The sequence below is a fragment of the Cystoisospora suis genome (genome assembly GCF_002600585.1).
Source record: "Cystoisospora suis strain Wien I chromosome Unknown contig_71, whole genome shotgun sequence".
NCBI lineage: Eukaryota > Apicomplexa > Conoidasida > Eucoccidiorida > Sarcocystidae > Cystoisospora > Cystoisospora suis.
The window spans coordinates 14,019-27,164 of NW_027152873.1; the positions used below are offsets into that span (position 1 = coordinate 14,019).

The 13,146-nt window shown below is 45.9% G+C and overlaps 1 protein-coding gene across 1 annotated transcript in view; it reads right to left on the minus strand.

Moving 5' to 3' along the window:
- CSUI_000143 (uncharacterized protein) overlaps positions 1 to 11,620 on the minus strand; it is a 13,308-nt gene extending 1,688 nt beyond the window's left edge. The window contains exons 1-6 of the mRNA XM_068060377.1: positions 9,393 to 11,620; positions 8,349 to 8,408; positions 6,659 to 7,141; positions 5,552 to 5,759; positions 4,713 to 4,854; positions 1 to 3,500 (exon numbers count right to left, since the gene is read on the minus strand). The exon at positions 1 to 3,500 is cut by the window's left edge and continues 1,688 nt beyond it. Of these exons, the coding sequence (XP_067927646.1) occupies positions 1 to 3,500; positions 4,713 to 4,854; positions 5,552 to 5,759; positions 6,659 to 7,141; positions 8,349 to 8,408; positions 9,393 to 9,656 (4,657 nt within the window). The 5' untranslated portion in view covers positions 9,657 to 11,620. The remainder of the gene's footprint in view (positions 3,501 to 4,712; positions 4,855 to 5,551; positions 5,760 to 6,658; positions 7,142 to 8,348; positions 8,409 to 9,392) is intronic.
- Between the last annotated feature and the right edge of the window lie 1,526 nt (positions 11,621 to 13,146).

Consider the following 13,146-nt stretch of genomic DNA (forward strand, 5'->3'; position numbering starts at 1 on the left):
TCTTATCTTTCTTCTTTCCTTCAACAGAAAACCTTCTTTGACAACATGCTTCAGACGACGACTTCATAGTGGCTGTCTTAGAGCGCAATGAAGACCCTAGAGAAGCCCCACGCTTCACTATGCCTTGCTGAGAAACGAGTTCACCTGTAATGCGACTTCCTGTCTTGGAACTACCGCTACTACTTGGAGATCGTACAAGAAGCCCAGCTGAGGGTGATGTACCTCTAGCGTCTCCTCCTTGGGCAGATGCTTTCCTCCCTGGGATACTCTTCGAGGATAAACCACCTGTCTCATGCTCCCCCCCCTGGTCAGCATGATGATGGAGACCTCCCAGTGAAACGCCTGTCGGCCCTTCGTTCTCTCCCATAGAAGCCGAAACAACTCTCTCCTTTTCTGAATCTGTTCGTAAGGTTATATTCTCTCCTTTACTAGGTGGGGTCGGAGAAGAAAGCAGGTCAGAATCTTGCGACGTTTTCGAACCGACAGGGACAGCAGCTGATTGAAGAGAGAGAGGTGTTTCACCCCTCGGTTCGAAGTCTTCTGAAGCAGCGGGAGGTGCCCCACCTTTCTCAGAGCCCATAACCCCCATGGAGCTCTTCTTAGCAGCTCGTGTACATATCGGCAAACGTTGATAGTGGAAGGAGATTGTTGATGGACGTTGAATAGCAATCTGAGAGACAGATCTCACTAACTCTGCGTAGGTCTCTTTATCCATGGATGATGTCGAAACTTCTCGTACATCTTCTCCTCCTCCCATACCACCTGAGGATTCGTCATCCTCTTTCCCGCATTTCACAAGATCAAAATCTTCATCTTGAGGTTGCTTTTCAAGAACTTCTTCTGCTCCCAGATTCACACTCCTCCTGTCCTCCTCATCCTTCATATCGAGCTTACCGCCCCCACGACGGCTATCTTTTTCTTCTTGTTTCTCATATATCGACGAGGCCCCCATGTGCTCCTTTTCCTCTTCCGACATGTGGTTCTTTGGCTCTAGTGAAGAGTCTTCTTCTCCCTTCTTCTTCTTTTCCTTCTTCTCTTCCCCTTTCTTATCTTCTTCACATACAGAACCCTGACCCATATCATCTTCCTTTCTCGGCGATGGATCAGCAGCCTTCATCTCTCTCGAAGCGCTCGGCTTCTCATTCTCAACAGAAGAAGAAAGGTTAGGCTGGGAGCCTTGAAGAGATGCAGCATGACTTGATTTTACTCCTTGAGTAGACCCGGATGAAGGCGAAGCTAACACCTCTGTGGCTTGCACTTCCTGAAGCCTTTCTAATTCATTCGCTGCTTTCATTAAAAGCTCTCTTGGACTCCTTAGGAGATAGAAATGACTACCTGAGCTGCTACCATTCGTGCGAGGAGGCTGAGTATGGGGGTGGTTATGATGAAGACCCCCCCCCGCCCCTCCTTGTAAACTTCTCACTGAAAGAAACGAACCTCCTCCCCCGCCGATGCCATCTTTATGACGATGGGAGCTTTGAGAGAAAGACACCCTTCTCTGGTGAACCGCACTGCTATTCTGAGTCAGCATCTCTTTCGTAGTGTAAGAACTTGACGAAGAAGATGAATCTGAGTAGTGAGGAAGAGGAGTCGTGCGATGAGACCTTGTTGAAGGGTTTTCCACGCGACCCCCCCCAGGAATCATGAGAAGTAAAGCACTGCTACTCCCAGCCGAAGAAGAAGATGAAGAGGAGGAAGAAGATGACGACGCTGCCGCACTTCCAGCTCTCTTACGAGAACCACTTCGAGATGAGGAATGAGAAGATCTTTCGCCTGGTTGTCGGTAGTGGCTCGATGCACTTCTTCTTTCCCCTCGCCGCCGCGAAGGCTTCTGCTTCAACTGAAGTTCGAGTTCCTGTAGAGTTTCTTTCTGTTCTCTTAGCCAGTCAGCTTGTTCTTCTTGCAGGCGTTGACGCTGCTTCTCACCCTGTTTCAGTTGTTCCAGCTGTTCTTGTTGATGTCTCTGTAATTGCTCCAAGCCATCTGTATGAAGAAGAAGATCATGATGGGGCTTCTGTCCTTCTTCTCTGGAACCTTCTTCATCGTCATGACCCTCTTCTTGGAGACTCCCATCTTTCTCGAAAGAGAAACAACGTCTGATGCTTCCTCTCGTCTTCTCTTCCTCTTCTCTCAAACAGATATCTCTGTGATGACAACTCAGACGTTGAGTCTCTCTTTCTTCTTCGTCTTCTTTCCTCTCCGATTCTTCTTCTTTTCTTTCCAGGGCGGAATGAGACCTTACTTCGAAGCTTGTGCTTCTCTTCTCCGAAGTTTGTGTATGAAGATGAGTATGATCAGAAGAAGTTCGTTGCAACGAAGAGCCTTCTTCCTTCTTCACGCCTTCCTCTGATCTTGACAAGACACGAGACGAGAAGACCTTGCTACCGTCTTCGGCCCTTTCGTCAATTCTCCCCTCGATTTCATGCCTCTCTGCAACCACGTCGTTCTCCTTCTTAAGGTCCGAAATAGCCGCAGATGTCTCTGATAAAACTACACTTGAGGGAGAGAAGGAAAGACCATCATCTTTTCTCTCTCCTCTCATCGGTCTACCTTGATGGAGTGAGGAGGAGGAAGAAAGAACGTTACTACTGCCCTTCTTGTCTCCTTCTCTAGAAGCGCTAACACCTGTCTCTCCATGAGGAGACTTGTCACACTCATCCCCCTTCCTCTCGATCAAAAGCAGAGAGTTGGAGCTATCTCTCTGCCCAAGAGGAGAACCCTGACTCTTGAACTCGGATCTCCCTCCCATCTGCTCGTCTGTCTTCTCTTCTTCTCCCGGCTTCTTCTTCGAAGATAATAGAGCTAAAGATGGGGGAGATGCTGATAGCTCTCCTGAGCGATATGACGTCTTCTCATCTTCTACACGTACAAGAGAAATAGGCGTTTCAACTTTAGATAGAAGAATCTGCCGGGGAAAAGACGGCTTGGAAGGTTCGATGCGAGAAGAATCTTCTTTATGACAACTGTTCACCCCTGACGCAAGATGATAAGAACCTTCAGTTCCGCCCTCACCTCTACTGAATCGATCACCACTAGTATCGTTATGTGCCTCATCTTGCGTGGAAAGAGATACAGGGCTTCCACAAGATTCGATCTTTTTACCTTTCTTGGTATGCGATGGTACGCGAGATAAACCATCGCCTGGAGAAGTCTCTTCGTCTAAATCTCCCCTTGCTCCTACCGCACTCGTCCCTTCGCTCAATGAAGATGAAGGAGGTAAATACCCAAGATCTTTCTTGAGCTGATCCTGTTGTTCCTGCAAGAGTCTAGATACGGACAAAACAGACTCGGAAAGACGAAGCTCTCCTTCTCCTCCTGCTTCCTCACGTTCTTTCTCCTCTTTTCTCTCACGAGCTGTCTTCTCATCCCCTCTCTGGCGAGATGAAATCTCTCCTTCGCCAAGAGAGCCCAAATGAGAAACAACAGATTTGGAGCCCCCCTGCTCCTTCAATACAGCTGTCAGAGTATCCACCCGACGCTGGAGACCCTGCTGAAGTTTCCTAAAGGGAAGAACAACCGCACACAAGGAGATCAAAAGAACCCTAAATCTCGAAAGCAAAGGCAAAAGGACTAGTCGTGGTGGACATGATCACTGTAGCGAAGATCTCCTTTCCCTCGTGAATTCTTGTCTTCTCTGCCATTTGAATGACTACAGGGAAGGGGGATAGACAGGATGAATGGTGAGTCGTCGCTAGCTAGCTAGCTATGTAGCTGAGGAGACAAGACACCCTTCAAGCTGAATATGTGTCTAACTTGGGACAGCGGTTAACATCTAAGAAAACTCCCGTTCTATCCAAAGTTCTGTTGAGGCAGAGAGAAGCAATGAAGACGTGTCAGGTAAAGAAAACGCTTCAAAATGCACTCAACTCCACTCAATGAGAAAAGGAATAGGAGCCGTAGGATCACGTCTATCTACCAGTCTTGTTCTTCTTCTGAGCTACGCCTTATACATGAGACTACCTATGTACAAATCTCTTCGGGAACTGCGAAGTCCCTACTGACTCTAACTGAGACTGGCGAGCAAAGGTATAGCCCCAGAAACAGGATTCAACAAGAAAACATCTACTACTATCATTTCGGAACCATACAGAAAATCTATCTATCTATCTATCTTTAATCTATCTATCTTTAATCTATCTATCTATCTTTAATCTATCTTTAATCTATCTTTAATCTATCTATCTATCTATCATGGATATAGAGAGCTTTCGTTTGTCATTCGCTTCCAGCAGACTGCAACAAAGCTTCTTCGAGCACTTTCTCCTTCTTCTGCTTCTTCTTATAAGGATTCCCCTCCAAACATGTAACATTTCGCAATGCCTTCTAAAGGGTCTACGAGAATCACGTAGTCACTCTCTTGAATATCTTCGGTTCATCGCATCTACATAATTCTCGACGAGCCTTCCTCTCACGTCTATATACATATATCATCCCCGCCCTACTCCTTGGCATACTTCCATAGGCACATTCATTTTCATATATGAATAACTATGGACATGCATGTATGTATGAATAGGTGCGTGTGAATGTATATATGTAGTATCTGCCCTCGGCGTATCTAGATCCGGTACTTCCCTTTCCACATCATGAGTCCGCTCACCTCCACGGTGCAACAGACTTCCTCTGAAATCCCCATAGATGTCTCTCCACACTTTTTGCAATTCTCGTCTGTCCTTTTTTAGCATTGGCGATTGTTCTTTATATCGTCTTACCTCTGAGAGCGGAGCTCTTCTAGTAGCCCTGAGGTTTGCGCTTGTAAGCTCAGGAAATCGCAGAGCCTAACCCGCCGCTCATTCAAGATATGAGGAGCTACAGAAGACCAGTCAAATCTTCCACACGGTGATAACAAGAGACCTGTATGAGACATAAAGCACAGAAGAAGAAGAAGAAAAAGAAAAGTTACACTTCATCCACCTCAGAGAGATGTCCTTACTTTCCGCTCCAAACAGGAGGCCTATCGTCAGGTTCAGCTAGCACAGGTAGGCGGGGGTCGAGACCGCCTACGATGCACGCAAAAAACTTCTCTTCTTGTATACAAAGAAAGAAAGAAGAGAGGAGAACTTCGTGCATATCTATCTATCTATCTATCTCTAACCACGATGACGGTTATGGACAAGCACATACGGTCGAGAGGAGGTATCTGTCTATATATGAGGATGGAAGAGCGTTTGAACTGGCAGATAGATTCTCACTCTCGTTCAGTGTGTACAGATGGCGAATGAAAACGAAGAAGAAGAAGATACATACACGAATACAGACGTACAATTCTTATCTCACACGAGATCCTGAAGACTGATACAGACACTTGCCTAAGCTATATAGTCAACATCTCTATCTATACACAAGGCACAGACAAACAGCATGATGCCGAAAACGATACACGACCCTCGAGAGCAGAGAAGATATACAGACACATACATTACAGAGAAATACATACACAGAGACACAGATAACGATAGACAAATGAAGATAGCTAGACATATAAAGACCGATAGATAGATGAGCATGCGTGTACACATGTGTATCTGAATGCGGAAGGCAGAAGACTGACCGTCTGGTGGGAGACTGTGTCGGTGACTGTTTGAAGCCTGCTGTTGTTGTTGTTGTTGAGCTCCTGGTCCCGCCGTCTCGTCTCCTCCTTCACTTCCAGCGCCTGCAACTGATTCATTTTCATCATCTTCGTAGATAGTCGTGAGGGTCCCATCAAAGGAGAGATAGATATCATCTGCCAAACGTTCACGCTGCCAACTAGCAAATCTCTAAGTTCGCATGAAAGAAGAAGCAGAAAAACACCCGCAGCGCACGCATGAGAAGATGTGGCTTGTACGTCGATGTGCATGCATATGTGTATAGGTGTATGTACACCCGTTAAAAGACGGAACATTCTCCCTGACACTTTTGTAACATGAACACAGAATCGATAGACCCATGAATGAAGGAATGAATGAATACACCGGCCTCTCCCTCCCTTCGAGGCTTCTCTGCCCTCCCCCCTCGACAGCGTGGGGCTGCAGCATGGACTCTGCACACGTGGTGCCACGAAACTCCAGCTCCAAGGATGAAGAGAAGAAGAAGAAGAATAGACCCCTCACTTCTCTTACATGGTTGTTTTCTTAGATCTCCTTGCCAGTCAGATCATCTCCTACGGATATCTCCCATCCCCACCCATAACTTCCTTCAAGCTTATTTGACAGTAGGGACAGAAAACTCAGCATCTTATGCTTGGGATGTGTATGTATGTATACATACATACACACACGTCTCATCTACACGTGCAAAGGAAAAGAGAAGATACATAAAAAAGACGTACATATATGTATACACATATGCACACATACATAGTCTCACGGATGCGCGGGCGATACATATCTACAGACCCCAAAGCACTTGAACTAAGTCTTCACATGCGTATATCCACATCCCTCTATCTATCTGGATCCATATAGGTACAAACGCACGTACGTGGACGTACATAAGATACATCTGTACATATAGAGATACAGATGTATAGGTACATATGTCCCTATACTCCATCTAAGTTTGAACCTCACACAGAACAACAGAATGAAGATTCCTAGTGTATCTCTTCCTCTCCCCCCTTTTCAGAGACGAAGAAACCTACGACAGAAGAACAACAGGCAAGATCATCATTTCTTACCGTGTACATGACTTGCTGGAAGGACGTGATCACGTTGATTCCTCTCATAACAGAAGACATTGCCATTAACACCTCTAGAGCGATAGACGACATCTTCTTCTTATTCTCCTCCTCCTCGTCCTCGTCATCTTTGATCTTAGCAGCCCCTCTCTTCTCTTCTTTCTCTTCATCGAGATGTCTATCTATCCCTACTTCTCCGTTGACTGTCGCTGTGTTCGTCAGAGGATTCGCATGCCTTTCTATTCTCTCTTGTTCGCTTCCTTCGTTCTTCTCTTCTTCTACCGTCTTGACACCTTCGTCCATCTCTAGCCCTTCATCCGTGAGATTCTTCTTCGATCTCTCTGCAACTGAGTCTTCAGAAATCGAAGGGCCTCTATGGCGAGAATCTCGCCCACCTTTCTTCTTCTTCTTTGCACACTCCTTCTCCTCTGTGTTGTCGTTTCGCAAGCCGTCTAGTTTCTTCCCCGAAGATTCCATCGTCCTCTACAGGAAACAGAGGAGACACACCCAAAACAACTGCATGCAGTCGAGCATCTGAACCCACCCTCCTACAAAGATATATAGACATACGAGAAAGAAGGAAAAATCACCTTATAGAGATCGTCATCACCTTCTGCCTCATGTGCCGCAGAAAGTCCCTAGATACAGACATCTCTCTGTATCTCTCTATGTGTTATCGGTTAGCGCTCTGTCCTTGTCTCGTCTCTCTCTCTCTCCTCTTGTCTCCTCCGTGATCTACACTTGCTCTCAAGCCGCCCTCCTCTGAGAAACAATACCAAGGATATCTTCAGGCGACTTGCACTCCCGCCCCTCGTCGTAGTCCTAAAATGCAAACCGTCAAAGGTCATCTCCCCTTCTTCTGTTCTTTCTCAGTCTTCCTCTTTTTATGCTTTTCTTCTTCTTTTTGTTCTCTTTCTCCATATCCATCGACTTCTTCTTCTTCTTTCCTTGTCTCCAACAGGCTGAAAAGACACACCCCGGCCCCTCTTTCTCCTGTGATCGATAGAACTCCCCCACCGGCAGTCTAATATGAATGTGTTGGTTCTTCTTTTTCTTCTTTTTATGTATACCATCAATGAGGAGTTCACATGAACTAGAGGAACAAGAACGGTAACGTCTCCTCTTCCTCTTCCTCTCTCTTCTCTCGTGATCTTCGACACATCTGCACACCGTTAGCATGCACTCTACTGTCCGGTCGGTTTCAGACAGAAAAGTTTGCATTGCTTCCTTGAAGGAAAGAAGGGAGAAATGACCGAGTCTCTCTGTCTCCACATCTCAACAGGATACTACATAAGCAAAGGATAGGCTCCTCGCTAGTGAATCTTTACACATTCTTCCATACTACACTCTGTCAGCTGGGAGCTAGACACGAATGATAGACCATTGCATTCCTCTAGCTCTAGGTTGTTCAAGGATAAATACCGATTGAGGATGGAAGCTTCGAAAGACAAAGAAGAGGAAGAAGACTGTACCCACGGGAGAAGGTAGCCTCGCCCCTCTCATGATGAAAATAGATGAAGAGAAAACATCAAAAGAGTTACTCTTTCCTCTCTGTGTCTTCCTATACATACATATAGAGCTACATCCCTCTAGATCAGAGTGTGTACAGAACAGAGAATCTATCTAGTTATGAGGAATAGATACATAGAAAGACAGATAGACAGGTAGATAGATAGATAGATTGGCATACCTTGTACGTAGAGTTAAGAAGTCGTAAGGTAGCGAGAAGATGGTGCTCGACAGTACGAAACTGCGAAGTAGAAAAGAATAAACAGACAAGAAAGAAACAAAGAAAAGAGAAGCTATTCAAACAACTTCTACTTCTACTCTCCTCTCATCCTCTTCAACTCTAAAGGATTAGGGAAAGAGAGAGAGATTAGAGATAGACAAATGGGTAGATAGATACACAGAGACTACAAATATAGACACATAGACAGACAGAAGACAGAAGGCTTCCGTCCGTTTGTCACTGATTCAACAGCTTTACTTCCTGGATATATGTATTTATATATAAATATACATAAAGAGAGAGAGAGGTTGTAGACATACATGTATATCTGCTGACATGAAGGGCATGCCGTTGTCTCGTAGAGAGAGGTAAGAGGAGACTCGAGGAGGAGAAGAAGAAAGTGGTCACTCGCACAGACAACACTATTCGATATAGCAAAACAACACATACGAAACGACCGTTAGATATAAAGAAGAACAAAGGAAGAGCAGATATCCTATCCAGAGATGAAATGCACGGGAGAGAACCTCGCTAGGTAGGTTATCTATATAGATGTACAGAAGCAGAAAGGAGGAGTTACTCGAGATACTACGTTGTGATATGTCGAGAAGAAGACGGACATGAGCAAGAAGAACAAGAAGAAAGTAAGGTGAATTTTAAGTGATGAGACGTCCAACTGAATGAAAGAAAAGAAAGCGAAAGACTGATCTACCCTCTGCATGTGTGCGAAGTACTTGTATGTTTCTCCTCAAAAGACAGTCATATGATAGGTTTCTCATGTCTACATGATCTCTCGCAAGTGGATCGCCGACAACAACGTGAGATAGATAAGAACGTCATCGATCTTATAATCCTCCCCTCTCTCTTTCTGTCTTGTCAAACAACTTGTATATACACATAAAGAGAGAGCGAGGGAGAAAGAAAAGAAAGAAAGATGACACTGAACCTTCTCTTCTCGGTCTTCTCTTCCAGAGATAGAACAACTTCATAGAAAGACCAACTTACAGCGCTATAAACACGCCAGCTGAAATTCTGATTCTTTACATCATCTTCGTCTCCTTCTATGTCACAGAAGTCATCTCCTTGAGAAGAGGGAAATCGATGGTGCTGATGATAAGAAGATGTCTGTGTGTAGCTAGCTGTATCACTCCCCCGTCGATGCTGAGGAGATAACGGTTGTCCAGGTTGTTCTTTCTTCTTTCGTCCTTCATCTTCTCCCCCCCCTCCTCCCCCGCCTTCTTCTATTCCATCCCTCCTGAAGATATCCATCTTGAGTCAAGTCACAGCGAACCGAGCTTCTGTCTTTTCTCCTAGACCTTTTCGAAGACATAAAGAAATATGGAGAAGAAATAGCAATAGTGAAGAAGAGAAGAAGCTTGGAGGCACATCTCCGAGAGAGCTAGAAAGAGAGAAAGAAAGGGAGAAAGAAAGAAGAGAGAGAAGCCTTGAGTGGATATACAGATCAGATCCTTAAGAAGAAGAAGATGTGGCCTTTAGAGATTCGGTAGATGAATTTCGTCCATACACTTCCCGAGATAGCGAACGAAGAGATGAAGCGGAAGATTGATGAGAGAGATGTGGCTGCGGAAGAAAAGAAAGAAGATGATTGATATCTTCTGAGCTCTTCACAAGTGGATCTATACGAGAAGACGAAGTGATCAAGAACATACAAATACCTGATATAGTGTGGAAAGCCATGAGAAGGAAAGAAAGCCGAGACGCCAGGGTGACCTGCCTACAGAGGTATAATGAATGAAGATGTGGATCTCCACTCTTAAAAAGTAGGACGTCTCTACCTTTTGGAGATCTTGACCTCTTAGATACCTTCATAGAACATTGCCTACTGCTGATTGATACATCTCTATCAGCTGTCTTCTCGTTCATCTGTACCTTTCGATCTCTATCTCCTATAAAGGAGAGATCTTCCTTCTCGGTTTGGATGAGAGCTACAGAGAAGATCTAGTCCACTCCTCTGCTTCTTATCTCAGTGAGAGGAAGGACGATAGGAGATAGATGACGCATGTGCGGTAGAGGGACAGAAACCGACGGGGATTTGGTGGAGAGTAAAAAAGGAAAAAGAACAAGAAAAGAGGATTCTCCATATGAAGTGTTCGTGTACATCTAGAGGAAAAAGACACAGATCTTCTCCTATGTCTACATGAACAGAAGACGGCTCCTGTCAAGAGACTTTCTTTAGGTCAGATTGATAGTCATTCCTCTCCCCTCCTAAGCGATTTCTTACGCAGGTGAACCTAGTGCAAAGGCGCACTGCGGTCCATAGACAAGAGAAAGGAGTTTGCTTTGCTCTTCTTACGGATGGCTGCAGGGAAACTCCCTCTTTAGAAAGACACGCAGGGTCGGGCTTTCCATAGACCGTAGTTTCTGCTGGGGAAGAAGTTGTTGAGAGACCGAAAAACTCGGCTGGAGACAAGGGATAGACAGACAGCCTTCATCAGAAGAGGTGACAAAACCTACCGGCAAAAGAGAAAGGGACGTGGCGCTAGGAAGAGAAAACTTAGCCCAACTCCGAAGTTATTCGTGAAGAGAGAAGGAAGAGAGAAGAAGAAAGGCCAAAAGTCTCTAAGATAGTAATCCGGAGTTAGATCAGAAGAACGCCATCATAGACCGCGCGATACCCATCATCCGTCACCGGGAAAGAGAAGAGAAGGCGAGAGCGAAGGATTTTGACTTGTCTAGCCGGAGAAAATTGCTTTGGTTCCGAAGGAAAACTTGAACTTCGTGGAACTAAAGAAGAGGAGATTCGTTCGTCAAGGAGAAAAAGCGTCTACATGAGAATCGAGAGATATCGTTTCGGGATGTTTGATGGATCGAAGGAACAACATCGAGATGATCCAGCCCTAGAGTCTTAAACAAATCCGAGGAGCGACAGTAGTGGCGACGACAGAGAGACTTCCACCTTGGTATCCACCGCTTTTTCATCTTTCTTAAACTTTGAAACTGTAGGAAGGATATGAAACTTATTACGGTGAATGAGAGAGAAAATCCTGAGCAGAAAACACCGTTCAATCGACCCGTTCGCGCGTCGACTCGTTGTCGTCGGCTTCGCACGGTCATCGAAGCTAGTGCAAAAAGGAAGGCCATGCGAGTTAAGTCCAGATGACAGTCAGTGCACCATTTGTTTCCTTCTTCTTTTCCTTTTTTTATCAAATCCTGTCATTTTCCGTAGAAACGAAAGCGGCTTCTTCCCGTCATCATAAGCCATATCTATCTTTAACCATGACTCACGACTCCCGGGAGTTAGGATGATGGACTAGCACCATGATGCCTTCACATTATGGGGCCACTGCGTCGACGGTTGATTAGCCGTCGTCCTCCCTTCTCCATTCCATTTATACGTCTGATATCTTTACATATTCTTCTCCGCGATATGGCTTGGAGTGTGACACTCTTCGTATTCGGTCTCTTTTCTCTGAGATTTTTCCGGAGAAAAACGAAGAAAGCGGAAATGTGGAAGGGTGTGTGCTTACCACTACTGTCTCCTGCTCCACAATGGCTGGCTGGTTAGGCATGATAAGGCCGGTGTAATTCATGGTGTCATCCTCAGGGCTCACTGATATCTTGCTATATCCTGTCGATGCTGTTTTCCTGGTTCTACAAGTCAAAACAAAAGAGAAAAGGAGAATAAGATGGCTAGAGAAAGCGGGTAGCTGGAAGAAGAACGACGGTCGTCCCGCTTGCAAGGTGACTGGCTACGATCTCCTTTAAAGGGAACGCTTCTCTTTGCGGCAGACGGGGTTCTTTTCTCGAGGCCTCTTGTTGTAGCACCGCAAAAGAGATACAGTGTTCTTTCTTTTGGCTCGAAGGATAACAGACTATGAGAAAGATGAAGAGAGTTATCTCTCAAACCCCTTCATTCCTACCGAAGAGAACAGTACCTGTCTCCACGTCGGCCTTCTTCCGGCAGGCTCGATAGAAAAAAAGGAAAGAATGGAGAACCATCTTCTAATCGAGAGCAGATCTGGAGAGATGAGTTGTATCTCTTGGGTCCGCTCTTGTTCGATCCAACACTTCAACTGGATTTGACTTCGTTGAAGTAGGTGTATTCTTGAGGCAGCCACACAAGGCGGAGAAGCGAAATAGCCATCGGCGGTTGTTGAGCGTGTTGGGAGAGAGAAGCTTCACACACGTGCAGACAATGAAATCCTGTGCGCGATTTCTAGAGCACAACTGTACGCCGTGTGTGGAGACGGTCTGGTGACGTGTTTCCTCTGCCGCTTTTGCTTTTGCTACGGTTCATGAGCACATCCGATAAGCTATGATCTCTTGTGCTGAGGAACTCTTGGTAGCTCCGATTGCTCGCAAGTGCCTTCCAAGTGTAATAGCGAGCTCACACGGAGGGATAACTGAGCGTGACATTCCCACAGCCAAGTCGCTCAACTCACAGCACTTCCCTCTACCGTTATTTGCCGGTACGCGTGGTCTCTAGCATGCCGGATAGGAAACCACCTCGTTTCACTCCTCCTGGAGACGCTCTGGCACTGCTGAACAATAGACAGTGGGCTTGAGAGTTTCTGTAGTTCTCTGAATCGAACGTAGCACTAGTACTGACAGGGCGAAACCAGTTCGTCTGAACGGGGGGAGGCAAGAGGGAGCCACTCTCGCCTGACGGTGCGCCGGGACAGTCTTTTGTCTGCTCCGAGGTGGGCTGCTTGCCTCTGTCACCCAGATAACTTGTACGACGTACGACTGGACGGATCCGGCGAATACGAGGAGACTGCGAAACGGTCCCCTCCCCTTA